The 20,101-nt window shown below is 53.9% G+C and overlaps 2 protein-coding genes across 2 annotated transcripts in view; one reads left to right on the top strand and one right to left on the bottom strand.

Annotated features, from left to right (window-relative positions):
• Positions 1–332: 332 nt before the first annotated feature.
• Positions 333–6,017, top strand: Shisa8 (shisa family member 8). The gene is made up of 4 exons (XM_051160063.1): positions 333–1,267; positions 4,473–4,606; positions 5,216–5,362; positions 5,576–6,017. Exons 1-4 carry the CDS (start codon positions 744–746, stop codon positions 5,968–5,970), a joined length of 1,200 nt encoding a protein of 399 aa, XP_051016020.1. The 5' UTR covers positions 333–743; the 3' UTR covers positions 5,971–6,017.
• Positions 6,018–8,567: 2,550 nt separating this feature from the next.
• Positions 8,568–20,101, bottom strand: part of Srebf2 (sterol regulatory element binding transcription factor 2) — a 61,386-nt gene continuing 49,852 nt past the window's right edge. The window contains exons 13-19 of the mRNA XM_051160062.1: positions 19,536–19,653; positions 18,438–18,547; positions 17,263–17,395; positions 15,069–15,237; positions 13,000–13,185; positions 9,748–9,859; positions 8,568–9,361 (exon numbers count right to left, since the gene is read on the bottom strand). Of these exons, the coding sequence (XP_051016019.1) occupies positions 9,141–9,361; positions 9,748–9,859; positions 13,000–13,185; positions 15,069–15,237; positions 17,263–17,395; positions 18,438–18,547; positions 19,536–19,653 (1,049 nt within the window). The 3' untranslated portion in view covers positions 8,568–9,140. The remainder of the gene's footprint in view (positions 9,362–9,747; positions 9,860–12,999; positions 13,186–15,068; positions 15,238–17,262; positions 17,396–18,437; positions 18,548–19,535; positions 19,654–20,101) is intronic.

The following is a 20,101-nucleotide window of genomic DNA, read 5'->3' as shown; positions in this document are numbered from 1 at the left end:
GAGAAGCAACTTCTGGCAGCAGGGCCATATACTCCTTATAAACTCAACCAGGCTGCTTTGATCTCTATGCCTCGGTCCCCTTACTTAAAACGCAGGGAATCCCTCAGACGAGGCCGCCAAGATCCCCAGAGCTTTAAGCTGAGCGCCCTCGAGGGCCCAATTCCGAGAATAATTTAAAGGAGGCCTTGGAGAGGGTCCCTGGTGGGGTGGGTCCACTGCTCTGACCCTACAGAACCCCTCCCTCCCAGCGCAGAGGCCGCGCTCCCCCCCCCCCCCCCGGGTTCTGTCTCCCTCCCGCCCTCCTCCCCTCGCTCCCTCTCCCGCCCGCGCCGAGCCCGCGCCGGAGCTGAAGCCGGAGCCAGAGCGCGGGCACCGCGGAGCGGGCGGCGGGAAGGCAGCGGTGTCCAGCGACCCGCCGCCCCGCACAGTCCCCGAAAGACCCAGGCCCCGCGCACCCGCCGGGGCCAGAGGGAGCCGGGACGGTGCAGGTGAGCACCCGCCGCCCGGCTCCACCGTGACCAGTCCGAGGTGAGCCCCAGAGGAGGGTGCGCCCACCGGAGGACCAGCCCCACGCACTCCACACCGAGCTCACTTGTGTCCGGAGCCGGGGACGCGTTAGGAGGCTTTGGCCGGGAGCCAGCGCGGGCAGCGGGGCGACCAGTCCCGGAGGGCACGGCGGAGCCGGGCAGAGCGGCCGAGCGCCGAACCATGCGCCGGGAGCAATAGCAAGAGCAGCGAGCCGCATGGAGCGCGCCGGAGCGCAGGGACAGCGCGGTGGCCGGCGCCCGCATGGGCTCCCGCTCGCGCTCCGGCTGGCGCTGCTGCTGGTGGGCTCGCCGTCGGGCCGCGCGGGGGCTCCCGAGGCGCAGGAGCCCGCAGCGTCTGGTACCGTGGCCCCGGCGGGGGGCGACCGCTGCCGCGGCTACTACGACGTGATGGGGCAGTGGGATCCGCCCTTCAACTGCAGCTCGGGCGTCTACAGCTTCTGCTGCGGCACGTGCGGCTACCGCTTCTGCTGCCACGACGGCCCGCGCCGCCTGGACCAGAGCCGCTGCTCCAACTACGACACGCCGGCCTGGGTGCAGACTGGCCGGCCGCCCGCCCGCGCCCGTGACACCACCGCCCCGCGGGACCCAGCCCGCGAGCGCAGCCACACTGCGGTCTACGCGGTGTGCGGTGTCGCCGCGCTACTCGTGCTGGTCGGCATCGGGGCACGCCTGGGCCTGGAGAGAGCGCACAGCCCGCGCGCTCGGCGCACGGTGACCAGGTGAGCGCGCCCGCCCGCCTGCCCGCCTTCCTGCCTTCTGCGTCCTCACAGCCCTCGGCTGGGTCCAAATTCCCTGGCAACTGCATCCTTTTCGACCCCCTCCCTTTAAGTCTTAGAGCTCTCGACAGCCTCCGTCTTTCTTTTGTTTTTGTTTTTGTTTTTTGTTTTCCCTTCTGTGTCTCTGTCTCCCCTGTCCCCTCTTCACAGAGGGAGACACCTGATAGTCTTCAATTCCCTTGACCTTCCCTGTCTATACTGGGCTCTGGGTCGTCCTCCTTGTGGTTTTAACCTCCTCTGCAGAAGACGAAAAGTCGGCGTCCAGGGGAGGGGGCAAGGACGATGGCCAGGCGGGACACCGACGGGTGGTCTTGGGCTTAGAGAAAGGGAGTGCTTGGCTGGTTCTCCTGCTGCATCTCTCACTTTCCTCTCCCTCCTCCCACCTTCATCCATTTCCCCAACCCAGTGTGACTCAAACCTGACCTTCATTCCTTGGAGTTTCAGAAGCATCCCCCCCCCCCCAATAACCCCCAGGCACTGGTCTGGCTTTCCAGCTGCTCAGAATGGGATCAAGTGTGGAGGGAACAGACCTGCCTGTTTCAGAGACCCGGCCAGCTGCTGGCTAAGTTTCTAGCTTATTTTGAATTTTCAGCCGAAATGGGAAGGCCGAGAGCTGAGATTCTGTCTGGCCGCCACTCAACCTCCTCCACTTGTACCCCTGCCTGTGCTGTCCTTATCTACCCACGTCCCAGCTCCATTGGGCATGTAGACTGTGGACACCAAATGCAACAGGCTGCAAGAGAAGTGACCATAGATAGAAGCACCCCCCCATCCCCCACCCCCACCCTCAACCCCAGACCAGACGTGGTCTGGAGAGTAGCTGCCACCACACCATTTTGCCCATCCCTTCCAGACAGCTGGAGGGCAGACATGGAGCTAAGACCTGGTATTTCTCTCCCGGAGCTAGTGCACTGCTACCATGGGCCATAGCTGGGGTTTCTGAATGCCATAGAGGCTGAAGCTCAACCTCTGAATTTGAGATCTCTCTTGAAGGACAAAGGCAGCAGCAGTAGGGCAGTGGGGCATGGTGGCGCAGGCCTTTAATCCCAGCACAGAGGCAGTGGATTGCTGTGAGTTCGAGGCCAGCCTGGACTGCAGTGAGTCCAGGACAGCCGAGGCTACGCAGAGAAACCCTGTCTTTTTGTTTGGTTTTTTTGTTTCGTTTTTGTTTTTGTTTTTTCACTGAGACAGGATTTCTGTTGTAGTCCTGGTTGTCCTGGACTTTGCTTTGTAGACCAGGCTGGCCTTGAACTCAGAGACCCACCTGCCTCGCCCTCCCAAGTGCTGGGATTGAAAATGTGCGCCAGCAGGCCCAGCGAGAAACCCTGTCTTGATTAAAAAACAACAACAACAACAACAACAAACCAAAACCAGACCAAACCAAAAAAAAAAAAAAAGCAGTAGGGAGGTCCGAGAGGCAGTGGGAGCCAAGACCCATTGTGGTACAGGGTGGCTGGTCTGGACTGTAGATGCCTTGTTCACTGCAACACTCCACTTGTAAGTTCAGGTTTGGTTATGTGCCCTTAGCCAGGTGCCTTGACTCTCTGGACTCCTAGGTGGGTGTGCTCTGAACCCCTGCCTGCGTTTCTCTTTAAACATGCCATACTGATGCTGACGGGTAGGGAAGGCTCCTAAGTGGGCTTGGGGGCCACTGGCGTCAGGCCTTGGAGAGTCTTGTGCAGAGGCCCAGAGGCACAAATCCTCCTTTACTTCAGATAACTGAGTTATCAGTTCTTGCCCAGTGATGGGATAATTGGTGGGAGCCACTGAGGATGGGAAGGGAGAGGTCATCTCAGGCAGGCACAGACCCTTTTGGACCCCGCCACCCTGCAGCTAATCCTTGGCCACCTCGGGTGTCTTCCAGTGTCCCTGTTCCTTAATCAGCCATAACCCATCCCCAGGAGGGTCAGGCAGAGTGGAAGAAAATCATGGGATTTGGGCATTGCAGGCAGCTGGGCTGAAGGCCGGCTACGGCGGGGAAGGCTCAGCCAGACGCTGTCACAGCTGGGTGGGGGCTGGGTGTCGTGGGTACCCAGGGAGGTAGCTGCCCAAGGTCACACAGCTTTTTGGCGTTGGGCTGCCACAGAGAGTTCTCCGTCGCTCCACTCTTTTTATTTCTGCCTTCCTTGCCTGTGTGCCAGCTAGGCCCCAGACCCGGCAGAAGCCCACACTGGAGGAGTGCAGGGAAGGTGAGGGGCCCTCGGAGGAGGCACTCTGGTAGCATTTGATAAAATAAGAGAATGGGAGGAGATGAGGAAAAAGGTTACGGGGTACAGAGAGGGCTGCATTGGGACAGGAAGCTCATGGAGGGTCTTGGAGAGCGAAACACAGGAGGGAGCCTCAGGGACACAAGGTAGCCCTAGTTACACATGACCTCATTAGTTCCCTGACCTGCTTTGGGAGGTGGCCATCTTGGGGCCACAAGTGGGGTTGACAGGTCATGCGTGGGAGGGGAAATGAGGTAGCTGAAAGACCAGAAAGGGTGCCCAGAGAGCTGGAAAGGACTCCCCAGAGATAACAAAGTGAGACTGTGGGAGACTGCAGAGATAGCGCAGAGCTTAAGAGTACTGGATGACTTTCAAGATTACAGTTATAAAAAAACAAAAAACAAAAACAAAAAAGCCGGGCGTGGTGGCGCACGCCTTTAATCCCAGCACTCGGGAGGCAGAGGCAGGTGGATCGCTGTGAGTTTGAGGCCAGCCTGGTCTACAAAGTGAGTCCAGGATGGCCAAGGCTACACAGAGAAACCCTGTCTCGAAAAAAAAAAAAAAAAAAAAAAGATTACAGTTATGATGTAGCAAGAAAATAATTTTATGGTTGGGGGTCACCACAACATGAAGAATTCTATTAGCAGGTCGCAGCATTAGGAAGGTTGACAACCACTGGCTTATTCTGATCCTCTGTAAGCCCAGCTCCAAGACTCTGATGTCCCTCTTCTGGCCTCTGAGGGCACCAGGCATGCTTGTGGTGCCCAGACATGCATGCAGGCAAAACACTCACACACATAAAATAACAAAACAGTTAAAAAACAAAACAAAGCGAGACAACGGTGGCTACGGCCAGCCAGCCTTTGATAGTGTTAGCATCTGGCTGATGGAGAGGCGGGGGTGGGGCTGCAAGTCCCCTCAACATCTTTTGGTCTCCACAGGACACTGACAGAACTTCTCAAACAGCCAAGCCCTCAGGAACCACTGCCTCCACCTCTGGGTCCACCCCTGGGTAACTGTGTCCAGGTACAAATGGGTGGTGGCGTTCTTCGGGGTTCCCCCCACAACAGCACAGGTGAGCCGATAGTAGACGGACATTGGTTCATCTGTGGCAAGGTGGGGGTGGGGGGTGTGTGTGTGTCGGGGTGTTGGTTGGCTGGCTAGGGAGTGAAGGTAGAACTGTTGCCTGCCATATAGAATTGAGTAGTTGCCCGTGCAGGAGTCGGACAAGCCCTGGTAGGTTTGACTACAGATGGGCAGTCCTGTATTTCTCCTGGGCAGGGAGAGTGTGAGAAAGGCTCCAGATTCAGGATACGCTAGCTAAGGCTGCGGATTGGAAGCTCTGACTTGTGGGTCTGGAACCCACCCCCTTGGTCTTGCTTGGTGGTTCTCCCACCTTCTACATGTCAGGTTCTGGGGTTCAGTGCCCCTCCATCTCTGTGAGGAGTGGTCCAGAGATTCAGTGCCTTAGCCATCCGTTAGGGTAGCACCCCTCCGGGCTTGCTGCCATTATTCCTGTTTTTCTGAGCCAAGCTAGGACATTCTGGAGAGCCATCCCTCCCCCCCCCCAAGTTGCCTGGAGCTAGTGTCAGGGAGTGCTTTGAGAAGTAGTGCCTCAGGCAAGCTCAGCTTTTTTTTTTTTTTTTTTTTTTTTTTTAAACAGTCCACCCTCCTCTCTCTCCAGACAAGAAACGCCTCAATAACGCGCCTCTGGGGTCTGCCACCCCGGGACCCCTGCGTGGCTCGCGGCTACAGGGTGGTGGCAGCCATACGTTGCAGTCTGACTATGCCAAGTTCGCTACTCTCAAAGCAGCTGCGCTCAAGGCCACAGGTGAGGTGCATGTTGCTGGTGCCAGTTCCCCGTGGATACTACGACCTTCCTCACCTCAAAGGCAGCCTGGCTCGGCCAATTCGAGCTCAGGGGATGTCCCCAAGCAGCCAATCGGCTCCCTCCCTAGCCCGCTGCCGCGGTCACCTAAAGCTGGTGCTGCAGCATCCTGACCTGCTCCCCCTTGTCCCTCCCTGTCCCCCGCCCCCCTCGCAGAGGCTGCACCCCAGGACTTCTATCAACGTTTTCCCTCTACCGAGACGGCCCCGCGGACCCTCCCGGCGCGGGTCCCCCGACCTACGGAGGACTTGCCCGCACTGCTTGATGCCTGTCCTTGGGCCCCTCCTGGCTACGTACCTCCCGCCGGCCCGGTCTCGTCGGTCCCCTACGCGGCCTGGACCGCGGGCCGCCCCACTCGGCCGGTTCCCCGTAGCCATTTGGTGGCTCAGGTCTCCCCTGCACCTCGGCGACCCGGCCACGCGCCGCGGCGTCAGTTCAGTGTGGAGAAGCTGCCCGAGGCCTTCAGCGCACAGCCTGGCAGCTTTTACAGCAGCGCAGGCAGAGGGCCACGGCACCTGAGCACCAATAGCAAAGCTGAGGTCACTGTCTGAAGCTGAACCAATGGAGCCTTCTGCGGGGCCCAGGGACCCAGGCCGTGGAGTTACAGTGTTGGCTTTGGGGACTTGGGGACTTTTGGAGCCTGTGGCTAAGGGGCCACAAGGGTACCGCCAGGTGTTCTGTCCTTGGGAATGTAGGGCTATCCTTACCTGTGTAAATAAACCTTCCAATGTGGTTGGTTCCTGTCCGAAGGGGATCATCAGTTACTGTACAGACAGCCATCCAAGGCAGAGAGAAGTGGCCATAGGGTGGAGGGGTTGAATGCCAAACAATGCTCAGAGCCGTCACCCTAAGGTTTGAGTTCAGGGGAGCAGGCGTGTTGTGTTACCCCTACAGGGGTCCATGCGCTCTATGGAGGCTAGCCCCCTCCTCCCCCCATGCAGGTGATCTCTCACTCAACAGTTTTGAGTTAGCCCAGCCTGGCTGATCCTCATTGACACAGTCTGGCCCTGGGCCGGCTCCTGGCTTGCTGGCTGCTTGGCTAGATTGGCTCAGGGCCACCCCCCTAATGGGCGTGGGCCACATGGACATCTGGTGCTCAGGATAGAAGGGCCTCCTCCCAGGAGCTGCTCTGGGGTTAAGGGGATGGAGATGTTGGAATGGGAGCCTAGCAATGCCCCTCCCTCCCTTGGGGTGCTCCCACTGCAGGGTTGGCACTGGCAGCTCTTTCCCCCTTCCTGCCAGAGGCTCCCAGGACCTGGCTGAGGCCTAGGGTGCTGTCAGCGCATCTCTGCATTTTATGCTCTGGCATGTGTGGGGACACCTGGGCTACAGCCAGGTGAGGTACATGACCTCAGTGAAACCACTTCCTGTGTTCCCAGGGGTGACACACTGTCTGAACAGCCGCCACCATTTGTTGCTGTTTCTTTAGTCCTAAGAGACCTACAGGGCTGTCTGCAGATAAATTAAGGTTTGGGGACCTAAGTACCTTGTCCAGAGCCTCTCAGGCCTCTGCCATGTTGATGCAGCCTTGGTTGTACTGTGCTGCGGTTAGCATGACCTCTCTGCTCAGAGCCTTAGATCTTCACTGGGTTAGGGTTAGGCCAAGGGCAGGGGCTGCTACTGCACGCTGACTTGAGTGACCACTGCAGGTGGGACCCTCCTGACTGCTCCAATTCTTTAGGGGAGTGTAATCTGCTGTTAATGCCCTTTGGGGAAAGGGTATGGGTCAATGTTTTTTTTGCAGCTCAGCCCCTGGCTCACTCTCACATTGGATCTTCCATTCTACCTCTACCTCAAGCTGCCAGCCTCTCACCCACTTCACAAAGCACTTGCTATACTTCAGTACTTGCAGGTCACACTGCTCTCATCTGAGCAGTAACCCTATGGCGGGGAGGTAGGGGTTAGTGTCCCATTAGGCACACATGCAATGGTGAGGGGCCAGTTTACCAAAGTGACTCAGCTGGGGAATACCAGAAAATAGCTGTATGTGGCCAGCAGACAGTGAAATGCTTAGGAGGGCCCCGCCTACAGGAAGTGCAAGTGAAGGAATGGACTACCTGATAGAGAAGTGACTTCAGACCTCAAGTTCCCAACAACTGCTACTAACAGCCAGTTGGCCGGCCAGCTGAGCAGCAAGGGCAGGAACCTGGACGACCCATCCCTAGAATGTCAGGTACACCTGCGGGCAAGAAAGGTCCATCAGACTGCAACCATCTGGGTGCCCTCAGTCCCTAGCTCAATGCTGGCAAAGTCACACAGTCAAGTCACCATAGTTAAGTCACCACAGCGGTCACACTACAGACTCACAGAGCCGTGTGTTAGGTGGTACCAATCTGTTTATTGAGTAACCTATGTCCAACACGTGACTGTTTCAACATCAAGGAAGACATAGGTATATCCCCTGTTCAGTGAAAAACCACCCTCCCGCCCCTCAACAAGGAGAAAAGGCACAGTATATACACAAGACACAAGGGCTGGGCTGCCCCTTGGGCAGGGGCCATAAATTACAGTGATGGGGGAGAGGCGGAGGAGAGATGGGTGGAGTCTGAGGAGAGGAAGGCCCGCACCACCCGCTCTCTGCTTCACCCAGCTTGAAGGGAGAAGCACAGGAGGAAGATTCCTCTCAAGTCTCTCAGGAAGCCCTGAGCCAAGCAGTCCACAAGAGCAGGACCACTCTTCCTAGGACCCCCCCCCCCCCACCCCAAGGCAAGAGACCTGATTCCTGCTGCCTACCCTGAAAGAGGCTTGTTGCTGGGGAGGGCTTGGGACCAGTGTCTGCCACCCTGGCTTATTCACAGACAGGAATTAAGGATAAAAATAAACTATATGGGAGGTAGGAGTTAGGGTGTGGGTAGGAACAAATAAATCATGCTGAAGACCCCTGGACCTCAGCCCCACTGGTGGCTTCATCCTGGCCAGCCCCTTTGGCCTACCGTGAGCTCAGGCTGCCATCTCAGGGGGTGGACGAGTGGGAAGGAACAGGACAATTAAATAGGATACCATTTATTTTTTAAAAAATTAAAAAACAATGCCAACATCATTTCACCCATCCCTAGGCCTGGCCCTGCCTCCCACCCACTTCCCCAGGGCCGGGCTCCCTTCCCCCGCTGTCCCTATAACACTGAGAGAACAAGGAACGGCCTCAGTCAGGCCCAGGGAAAGGATGAAAGGATGCCACAGTAACTTTGCCCTGTATCATGGCAGACCCAAGCACACACATATAAAAACATTTGTATAAAAATGGGCACGTCAGACAAGTCCAGAATGCAAAATGCTCTCTGGTGTATAGAGACCTAGTTCCCAGAGAAAGCCTGATAAAAACAGAACAAAACCAAAACAAAACATAATAATTAAAAACAAAACAAAACCCAAAGAGGCAGAAAGGGGGACAGTGTCTAGAGGGCTGGGGAAAGAGGGGGCTGGGCAGCACCCTATGCTACTGTCAAGTGGGGAGATCACCCCATTCCTGCTCAGGCCATCTTTCTTCTCGGCCCACCTGGGCGTGGACCATGGATTTATCACAACAGTTTTAAGGAGCTCTGCCCATGGTCCTACTGGCCTAAAATGCTCCAAAAGCCTCAGCAGGTAAAAGCTCAGAAAATCAGTCTTGCCTTCATTCTCACAGCTCTTGGAGGAGGGAGAAAAACAGGTGGGGAGACAGAGGGACGAGCTGGGAGAAAGGGGCGAAAGCGGAAAGAGGGGGGCCAAGCCCCAGACGTGGTCAGGAGGCAGCGATGGCGGTGCCTCCACCCAGCTTGACAATCATCTGCTGGCAGTCACTGCAGGACCGGCGGTCACCCGCCTTCTCCAGGGTGCGGGCAGCTTCAGCCAACAGCACTGCCCGCTGGCCCGGGGAAGACAGGAAAGACAGGGGAAGATGGCGGCAGGCCAGCAGGATGGCAGTAGCTCGTTCTCGTTGGCCAGGCCAGGAGTCTACCTCTCCTGTGGGAATGAGATTTATGTAAGCACTGTCCCAAGGACTTTTGTGACCTCATTTGTTGACCTCCCCCCTCTCCCTGTGAGGAGGTGTGCTCTGCTCTCCCCAGCCCTCCTCAAGGGACAGAGATGGACTTGGCAACTGTGTTGACTGAGATGTTCCAAGCCATGCAACTTCCACCCTGCTCCTGTGGTGGGAGGACATCAACTCATTCCTGCTGCCACCGAGCCAAGTGCCAGCTCCTTTCATCCCTCCCCAGTAAGTAGCCAAGAGAGCCGACAAGTGTGTAGGAGCGCTGAAGCACCTGGCCAGATGCCAGGGCTCCATCCTCTCTGCTCCTGAGTGCAAGGCCACACGGGTACACCTGCAGTAGGGGCGCTGCTGCACTCACCCGGCTTGCTGTTTTGGGTGGTGCGCCGCCTTAGGCTATGCTCCAGCAGCTGGTGTGTGCGGGTGGGGCTGGCTCCTGCCATCAAGCGCACAGTGGCTTCATGCAGGAACACCTAGCAAGCACAGGGGACATCAGTCAAACTCTAGGCATTTTCTCAAGCAATCTCTTCTGCTCCCCGATGCCTCCCTCTTTCCGCCATGTCACTCTGCTTTCTTGCTCTTGGAAAACAACCCATCTTATCCTCAAGCCAAGCTAGACAGCGACACGAGCAGTAAGAAAGTGGACAGAGAGCACAGGCCAGCTGCCAGCGGGAACAATACAGGATGCTCCAGAGGCAAAGGTGACTTCCCCTGCAGGTGCCCTTTAGAGTTTGAAGACAGTAGTTTGGGTGAAACCTTGTCCTTGAAGGCTCTGTCCCAGTCAGACAAAAGGACAAAGGAGGAGAGAGGGGGGGATGAGGAGAACAGCTAGGTTGGTCTCAAGTTCACTATCTTATTTCTACAGAAGCCGAGACTCTCAGTCTGGTTCGGCCCTTTGACACTGCAGCACAGCGCTGTCTTCTCCAAGGGTCACGCTGAAGGGGTACAATCGAGCCAATTCCTCACCCCAAGGCATCTCATGGTTGAAGTGTCTGGCTTTGTGTCCTTGTTCTCTTTGGTCACATGGGGTCTTCAGATTGGTTGGTCAGACCTGGTCCATGTTTCCTGGGATAAATCAATGTCTCTTTTTCTGTTTTTGAGACTAGGTCACACTGTAGTCCCAGCATAGACCAGGCTGGCCTCAAATTCAGAGACCCAATTGCCTCTGCCACAGAGTGTTAGGATTAAAGATATGAGTTACCATGTCAGCTCAAAAAAAATTATTTGTTTTGTGTGTGGATGTGCGTGTGTGAGCGAGTAGATGCCACTCTATGCATGTGGAAGTCTGAGGGCGATCTGTGGGTCTCAAGCCCTCATGCTTGATAGCATGTGCTTTTACCTGCTGAACCATCCAGGGGCCTAAATCAGCCGCGTTTAGTTAAACAGAGCCCACTGGGGGTGGAGGCCCAGGTCTAGTGTTCTAACTTTTCTTTTCCCAGTGCTAGAGACAAGGTCTCACTCCGTTGGCCAGGCTGCCCTTGAATTTGCAACACTCAGCCTCTGGAGTAGCTAGTGATGCTCCGCAGGGACGGTGAGCAGGAGGGGAGCACCAAAGCCTCCTGAGCAAGGACCAGCATGAAGAAAGGCGTTTCAGGGAAGGCTTTGGGTGCCAGCCAGTCTGTGAGCAGACCAGAGGTCTGACCTGAATGGGTGTAGGCCAAGCCTGGGGGCATACCTCACCCCCTCTTGTTGAGGTAAGGACTCATGTAGCTCACACTGGCCTCAAACTTACTATGGGCCAAGGATGACTTTGGGTTCCTGATCCTTCCGCCTTTATCTCTCAAGCGCTAGGATTACAGGTGTGTGCCATGACCTTTGAGACTTATTTGGTGCTGGGGTTGCTGCAGGGTTTTGTGCATTCTAGGCAAGCATGCTATCAACTAGGCTGCTTTCCCATGGCTAGTGCAGGTGCTGATGGCTGTATCCTTCTACCGTGCTAGCTGTCTTGGTCTGCTGCACAGTGTTCAGTGCACTTTAGGCTAAGGGACTTCTTCCCCAGCGGCAGCCTTTCCTTTGAGTGCCCTTCCAGCTCGGCCCACTCCTTTCCTTGGCTCCTATGGATGTGATGTTCTCTTTTGGTCTCGTAAAGTAATTCAGGCACCAGTATGTGGATCCTCACACAATAATCAAAGTTAGTGGTGAAGCAGAGGAAGTAAGGCCATGGAACACTGACTTCTGGGCAGGACACAACCAGCGCCCTCACAAGCCTGGTCTCACCAACTGTCATGGAGAGGGGTGGAGCTTGTGAGGTCTCAGCCCTCTTATGAGACTTCTATGCAGTTATGGGAGATGGAGCATCAGCAGTGGAAGTGCAGCCACGGGTAAGGTCCCACGTGCCTACGAGCAAACCTGGGGAAACTCACTGGGCCATTAAAAAGCAAAGAAACAGAAAAAAAGTAGAAACAGGACCAGTTGGGACAAGGAAAGGGAGCTGCAGAGTGGGAAGGAGTGGGTAACAGAGTGAATGGTAGCAAAGCACATTATATGCACATGTATGCATGCATGGAAATGTCATAATGAAAACCATTATATATAATTAAAATGTGCTAATAAGAACAAAAAATAAAGTGAACGATATGCCATTATTATGATATATTATGTATATATTAACTTGCAATATATATGTCTTATATATAAACCTATAAATATATGTAATTATTATGTGTCAAATAAAAAATTTAAATATATTTTTAAGCGGGGCATGGTGGTATATACCTTTAATCCTAGCATTTGGGAGACGGAGTTGAATGAATCTCAGTGAGTTCAAGGCCAGCCTGGCTGACACAGCAAGTTCCAGCCACTCTCCTACATGCCACTTGAAATGTTCAATACAACCTAAGCTTGGAGGTGTGTGCCTGTAATTCTATACACAAGGTGCTGAGGCAGACTCAAGGCCAGTCTAGGCAATATATTGAGACTACTTCAAACAAAAACGAATTTGGGTGTGGTGGTGCACGTCTGTAATTCCAGCACTCAGGGAGGCAGAGGCAGGCAGATCACTGTGAGTTCGAGGCCAGCCTGGTCTACAAAGTGAGTTTACGACAGCCAAGGCTACACAGAGAAACCCTGTCTTGAAAAACCAACAAACAAAACCAAAAATGTCCAGTACATTATTCTAATGAGCAAATACAGAGAAGGAATGACTCAAGTTTAGAGAAGTGTGGTTGTGCAACCGTCCTCAGAGGCTTATTGCAGATGCTGTAGCCTGAGCTAGGGGTGCTGTGGTGGGAAAGCAGTATTGCTGAAAAGTTCCCAAGTGGCTCAGAAAATAAATTACAGTGAATTTCCCTTTGAATGTGGCTCTCAGGCAAGGCTACCAGCAATCTGACAACTAGTTATGACTGCCAGGCTCCCTTGTGGCCAGAAGCAGCTCCTTAGCTGCCTCTCTCCCTCTGAATGCTCTTGTACATCTGGCTGGTGACACATGGCTCTGGGCTGGGCACACAGCAAGTGCAAAGGAACCCATGCACCTAGCTCAGTGTTGGGCCCGAGTGGGTGCCTGACAGGTCACCTGGTCATCTCCAGTGTCACAACCACAGTAGCCTATGAAGAGACCTGGGGCTCAGGCCTACACACACCAGGCTGCACATCCCAGCAGCCTGCTAGGCCTCACCTTGCGGTATGCTGGGCGGAAGCTGTGGGCCAGCCTGCGCAGGCTGCCCAGGTCCCGTTGGAAGCCAGCCAACTCGGTGCCTGATGCATGGTAGGTCTCACCCAGGACCTGGCTGGCACCTGCCTGCTTTTGCCAGAGTGCAGTCCTCAGTGACAGTAGTAGGTCACAGGTGAGCAGCTGGACCACCTATGGGATAAACCGAAGGGAGACAGGTGACTGGCCTATGCCTAATGCAAGGATCCCAGCACCCTGCCAGACCCTCAGACCAACGCTCAGTAGCTCTGGCGCCTGAACCCAGGTGCAAAACCCAGGGGTTGGGTCTGCAAAACACTTCTGGGGGATACTAATCCTGTCCCCCCCCCATTGCCCCTGAGGTGGGAGGTCTGTCTTCTTCATTCTGCAGGTAAGAAAACAAACTCTCTAAAAGGGACGCAGCTCAGGTGGCAGGGGCAGGGAGAAAACTCTTGCAGGGTGGAGGGCACAGGTTTCCCAGCTCCTGGGAAATCTCCCATGACTGGTTTGCAGGGTAAGTCACCCAAAGGTACCAAGGCTTCTCTCCTAGGGGAATCACAGGGCTGACTGATGGAGCAGTGGATCCTGGGATAGAAGGCAGCCGAACAAAGGAGGAGGGGCACCATGAATGCAGAACCACAAGGGCTTGTCATGTTTGTTTGAACGACCCCCAGTTTTCCCACTTGGTAGTTCCATGACCCTGGCACATGGCTTTAAGCCTTAGCTTCCCCATCTGTAAAATGTGATGAACACTTTACAAGACAGCACTGTGTGCACCACGCACAGGACAAGCTGCATGTGTTGCACAAGTGCTGACAAGGCCAGGCTGCCTACTGGGCTTCCAGAGGCCCATCAGCACCACCTGTAGCAGTAAAGGGGGCGTAGCCACAGAGATTCCCTGAGGGCCACTTCTCATCTGAAAAGGTTTACTTATTTATGTATATGAGCACTCTATTTGCATGTACACCTGCATAACAGAAGACAGCAGGAGACAGGAAGAGGGCATCTAATCTCAATATAGATGGCTGTGAGCCACTGTGTGGTTGCTGGGGAACTGAACTCAGGACCTCTGGAAGGAGGTGCTCTTACCCTCTGAGCCATCTCTCCAGGCCCCAAAGCTGGCATTTCTAAGTTGTAGGTGTTGAAGGAACATCTCTTAAGCCTGGACTGGATCTTGTTCTCTGACCACACTCTCCCAGGTCCATTCTCCCACCCTGAACTGCTACCCAGGAACCACAGCTTCAAGGGTGGCCACTACGAAGCTCTCCAGTTCCTCAACTAAGGCTCACAGTGGTTTCCTCATGAAGACACCATAGGAGACCAACAGGAAGCCTAGCAGTGGCCTGCCACCTAGCCTGTGATCTATACACTGCCTATCCTTGTAGAGGTGATGGTCACCCACTCTACTGACAATTACTATCTCAAGTTCCAGCCCAGCCACTTGGGACAATACCCCAGAGAGCAGCTAGCTCTAACCTTCCAAAAAGACCCCTGGCCCTCCCCTCTGGGGTCACACCACTATCTTCCTAGGAGAGCAGCTGTGACCAGCTCACTCTCCAGGAGAGGCAGGCCTTCAGCAGTGCCTTTAAATCAAGGTCGTCTCGCCAAGTGATGCGGCCAGGCCGTAGCCCGCTGGGAAGTCGGGGCAGGCCTCTGGGATGCACTGTGGGAACATTGCACACGTGCTGCCAGAACATGCAATGCAACTACAATGCACCGCAGCGGCCCGCGGGGGCTGTGGCGGGAGCTGTGCCGCTGGCTGGAGAGTAGGAAACTGGCGGAGTAGTGCAAGTGCGGAGTCCTGGCCTGTTATTTGCTGCTTATAAGAAGCTGCCTGCTAGCAGGATCTAGGATTGAAATGGAGGAGGTACGAACACATTTGCCCCAGGAATCAAAAGGTGTGTCTGCCCCAGTAAATTCCATTTTGGGGAAGGGAACTACTCTTCTGGCTTCTGTGTCTTAAGAGAGCCCAACAGGCTGGTTAAGCTGGGGTGGGAGTGTTCATGTGGACCAGACTCAGTGCTGCCTTGAGGGGCGGCTAGGTAGGTCTCACTCACATGGGTAAGGGAAGGGTCAGAAGTAGCTCCGCTGACATTGAGACTGCTCCATAGCTGACCACTGGCCCTCTCACAATGACAGAAGGAATTCTGTTGCCCATCTGCTTTTCCAGAGACTGAGGCATGCATGGCTCTACAGGTATAGAAGACGGCCTTCACCAAGGGGCTCCTAGAGCAGAGAGCGGGAGGGGAGAAGCACACGACAGCCCGTTAGCTGGGTAGCAAACAGAAGAGCCTAAGTCGGGGCTCCTTACCCCTCTATCACTGCGGCATCTGCTGTCACAGTGGCTAGCACCAGATAGGAAACACTGGGTTTGAGGCAAGTCAAGTCTTTTCCTGTTCAGTCCTCCTACTTGGTGCTGGAGGTGACTAGATACCCAGAATTAGTGTCAAGGTTCTGGACTGCGGAGAGAATGACCAGTGCTGACAGTGGGGGTTGTGGAGGTAGGATCTTGGGTTAAAAGCCCAGTTGTGTTGGAAACATTTTGTTTCAATCCCAGGTGTGGAATATGAGGCTGCTTCAGGCTGACCACAGCAGCTATGAATTGTCTTGGGCTCTAGCAGGGGCATGTTTTTACCAGCTGCAGATAGTCTACAGTTGGGATTCTGAGGACTCTTCAGGGGGTAGATAATGCCCAGAGGCGCTCTGGTGGCTGCTGTCACTCTTGGATGGCTGGTTGGAGATATCATGGACTTGCCCCAAGAACTCGATGCCCCTAATCAGCAGGAAGTAGTTTAAAGAGATCTATACCCCTTTTCTCCTCTAGCCGTCTCTTTCTCCTACCTAGGACTGGGGGCTTGGAAGTGACTGGGGTGGAGAAGGGTGGTAGGAAAAAGAACCGAATAAAGTAGGCAAAAGGCTGGCTACAAGGGTGCCCACTCATCACAGTTCTGAAGAGCAGAGAATCCAGGAAGAACAGGGGGAGGGAGACCTGCTAGGCATTTACTTAGCGTCTGCTGTGGCTCTGTGGCTTAGCGGCAAAGTGACTTTAGCTAACCTACCTGCTGAAGCCTCAATATCTTCTGGAGAAGTCAGAGGCAGACACACTCAGCTTGCACAGGCTGGTTATTTAATGGATGGGGGCTTAAAATTAGTGCTACTTAAGCTGAGTGTAGCGCATGCTTTTAATTCCAGCACTTGGGAGGTAGAGGCAGGCAGATTGCTATGAGCTCAAGGCCAGCCTGGTTTACAAAGCCAGTCCAGGACAGCCAGGGCTACACAGAGAAACCCTATCTCGAAAAACCAAAACCAAAACCAACAACAATAAAAAATAGGGCTACTTAAGTAAAACTGGGACAGCTCAAATGGCTCCCGCCCACTCTCTGCAGCCCTTCTGTGCTCTGGGTAGAATTCTGTTTGGCAAGAAATGTGTCTTGGCTTTCAAGACAGGACCCCAGGGGCACTTTCTGCCTCATTGCATTTTATAGTTTTACCAAGAGCACCCAGATCTACCCAAAAACCAGGTAGGGCTGACACAAGGGTCAAAAAGAATGGCAAAGTTTCTGGTTATGCTTCATGCTATTGGTACTTTAGTTATCTAAAAAAAAAAAAAAGGCGGGGGATGGAGAGATAGCTCAGCATGTAAAGGCACTTGTCACAAAGCTGATGACCTTTTGGTCTCCAGAACCCACAAGGGAAGGAAGGACCCATTCCTGTAAGCTGTCCTCTGACCTCTACATGTATGCCATAATAAGCACACATTTGAGCAGATATACATGTTTGTGCGCACACACACACACACACACACACACACACACACACACACACACACACACACACACCAGAGAGAGAGAGAGAGAGAGAGAGCGAGCGCGCGCGCGCTGAGATGACTGCAGGGAGTAGAGTAGCTCTATGGAGGCTGGAAATGCAGCTCATACAAGCTGTACAAGCTGCAGGGTGCACATTGCTGTTTCCTGGCTTGCCAGGGGCTATGCTGGTGCCATCTCCTCTAGATGGCACGGCACCCTAGGGATCAGTGATAAGCTAGGGCGCCTGGAGAGCCATGAGCAGAACACAGAGAGGGCGGTGCCAACCCAGATCGCTTCTCTGTGGTCCCTCTGCCCCTCCTCCAGCTCCCATCTGTCACGTATTTCCGACCCCAGATCAGCATGGCTCTCTGGATCTGCTCCTTTCTGCTTCCTTGCATAGACTCCCCTGAAGAGAAGTAGGTGAACAATCAAGGAGCTTACGCACTCAGTCACTTCCAGGGCCTTGGGGACCCATTCTACTTCAGTAAAGTGAGAGCGCACGGCTGCATCATCTCCCTGGAGCCAGCTGATGGCCATCATGATTGCGGAAGTCCACCACCGACAGATGACATCCGGACCTGGATGGGAAGAGCAGCAGGAGGCGTCCATTAGGACCCACAGGAAGCAGGTCTGAGGAGCTCTGTGGTGCGGGACCTGACCCTCCATGGCATGTGGCACCGTAATGCTGTGCTGGGTAAAGGTCTCCGGCCTCCCACCCACCCCATCTGCCAACACATATCTAGGACCTTAAGATGCTCACTTTGGTGCTCTGTCATTAGGAAGCTGGTCTGAATAGAAGCTTAACAAAAGTGTTCACTTTAATGTTAGAATTTTATCTGTTTATTTTTTGAGACAGGGTTCGTCTGTGTAGCCCTGGCTATCCTCGCACTAAGAGATCCACCTGCCTCTGCCTCCGGAGTGCTGGGATTAAAGGCTCGTGCACCACCACTGCCCAGCGAAGCCTATTTACTTTACACTTTTACTGTTGCAGTTTCCCTTCTGAGTCTCCGGTTTCTCCACTATGCTATCAGGGACCTCACAAAACCAGCGAGGAACAGCTGGGTGACAGAAAAGGAGCAGGAACATGCATTCCTTTAAACTCTGCAGTCCAGCCACCACAGCTGCTTTTCTGGAATCCTTCTCTCCCTAGAGGGGCAGGGAGAGGCTACCCTGGCATCCCGGACTCCCAGGTGCTTTGGGCGCTGAGAAGTGGCAGCTGATGTGCTGTCACTCTGATGGCAGTTTAGAGGGAGAAACAACAAACAGCTCAGCTCTGTAGTCAGCAGGGAGATGACAGCTGAGGGAGTGGGAGCTGGGCGGTACAGATGGGTGTTTTCCCAGCCGGGAGTGTTAGGACCCTGCTTCAGGGACCCTCTGTAGCCTGTCCTGTGCATCTGGAAAGAGCCTCACCTAAGCCACCCAGCCACTCACCCGTCCACTTAGAGAAGGACCATTATTTTCTGTTCAGAGAATGTGGTCCATGAGGGGTTAACTGTGGGTTGGGGCAACCTAGGACTAGGGAAGATGCCTAAGACACACTGCTAACTAACTGTGCCGGGCGGAGGCGAACAGAGTGAAGTCAACGCTCTTTGGACTGTGGACCCAGCCAGAGAGACTCACCCAGGGCTGACTTGAGCACAGAGGTGCTAGACAGTGGTGGGGCCACAAATCCCACAGAGTCCACAAAAGAATGCAGTAATTTCAAATACTCCAGAGCACTGGAAAATTCACTAAATAGAAAGAAAAAAAAAAAAAAAAGTCCACGTTTATGACATACAGAAGACCGTACTTATGTACGGCCTTACACGTTTGCCCTGCATACTTACACCTCTAAGCTTGGCTGCGTAGGGATCCAGTTCTAAGGCTGAATGGCCCTCTCTGGCTCCCTTTTCCCACCATCCCGGGCTCACCAGTTCTGCCCATACACATGCTTTACAGGCCAGCATTTCGCTGATATTCCTCACCCTGAGGGCCAGCCTTCTCATCCTTGTGGACAACCCTGAATCTTCCTCCAGTAGATTCTAGTGCCACATTCTTCCAGAAATTGTCTACTGCCTAGGTAGAACTGTCCCTCCCTCTTTCCTCAGGAGCACTCCAGTCAGGGCCTGGCCCTGGTATGAGTGATTTTGATTTGTTTGTTTGTTTGTTTGTTTGCTTGTTTTGTTTTTTTCGAGACAGAGTTTCTCTGTGTAGCCTTGGCTGTCCTGGACTCACTTTGTAGACCAGGCTGGCCTTGAACTCACAGCGATCTGCCTGCCTCTGCCTCCCAAGTGCTGGGATTAAAGGCATGTGCCACCACCGCCCGGTGATTTTGATATTTTTTTGTTTACTGGGTCTTAATCTTGAGAGAAAGGCTGTGCTCAGAAACTAAGAATTTAAAAACTGCATGGTCACTGCAGAGCTGGGTTTCCAAGCTCTCTGGGCCAGATGTGTGCCTGGTAAGCTCACCATATCTCACTCCTGTCTCTCTCAACAGTTCACTGCTCTCTGTCCCCAAAAGCAAAGCAAATCCATCCAATTTCTAACTTGCTCTGACAACTGGCCCCAGTTGGTGAAGGGATGTAAAAGGCAAAAAAAGGACGTTGTGAGGTTATGAGCCAGACTTCAGATTTGAGAAATAACCTCACATTCCATTTTCTGACAGGCTGTTTTGGTTGAGGAATGCTGCTTGAGGGGACTAGCTCCAAGGCAGACATACCGGAGGCCTTGGGAACTTACCAGCTCTCTTCTTCCTGGTCACCAGCCTTCTTCTTAGCCTGAGGTTTCACCAAGGACTCCACAGCTCTTTCCAGGAGGTTTTTGCAGAAAGCCTGGTATACCTGGGCAATGGGGTCAGCTGGAGAGAAAGAAGAAGGGTTAAATGGGTCTTTGTTTAAAAACAAAACAAAATAAAACTGACCAAAATAGGGCTTGTCTCTGTAGCCTTGGCTATCCTGAACTCCATTTGTATACCAGCTGGCCTTGAACTCACAGAGATCCACCTGGTTAAATAGGTCTTACTTATGAGCCCCGCTGGAGCTGAGGGTGCAGCTCAGTGAGAGCACACGTTAAGCACCTGTGATGCTTCAGGTCTCTCTTGTACAGCAAGAAAAAAAAAACAAAAACAAAAACAAAAAACTAAGAGCTCTGACGGTGAAAAAAGGTAGCAAAAGAGCCTTGGAAAGAGCTGGGCCCGCTACAAGGACCAACTCTTCCCCAACCAAACCCTCAATTACCCTTTAGGGGCTGGCAAGATGGCTCAGTGTGTAAAGGTGCCTGCCACCAAGCTTGATGACCTGAGTTCA

Source organism: Acomys russatus, chromosome 17 (genome assembly GCF_903995435.1).
Source record: "Acomys russatus chromosome 17, mAcoRus1.1, whole genome shotgun sequence".
In the NCBI taxonomy this organism is placed as follows: Eukaryota; Metazoa; Chordata; class Mammalia; order Rodentia; family Muridae; genus Acomys; species Acomys russatus.
The sequence above is the reverse complement of the archived record's forward strand: the minus strand, read 5'-3'. Positions and strand labels throughout refer to the sequence as shown.

Bases quoted from the DNA above. Each gene is read 5' to 3' on its own strand.
- Shisa8 (XM_051160063.1), top strand. From the start codon at position 744: ATGGAGCGCGCCGGAGCGCAGGGACAGCGCGGTGGCCGGCGCCCGCAT. The intron at 1,268-4,472 runs GTGAGCGCGCCC...TGGTCTCCACAG, and splicing joins GCTCGGCGCACGGTGACCAG to GACACTGACAGAACTTCTCA. The intron at 4,607-5,215 runs GTGAGCCGATAG...CTCTCTCTCCAG, and splicing joins TTCCCCCCACAACAGCACAG to ACAAGAAACGCCTCAATAAC.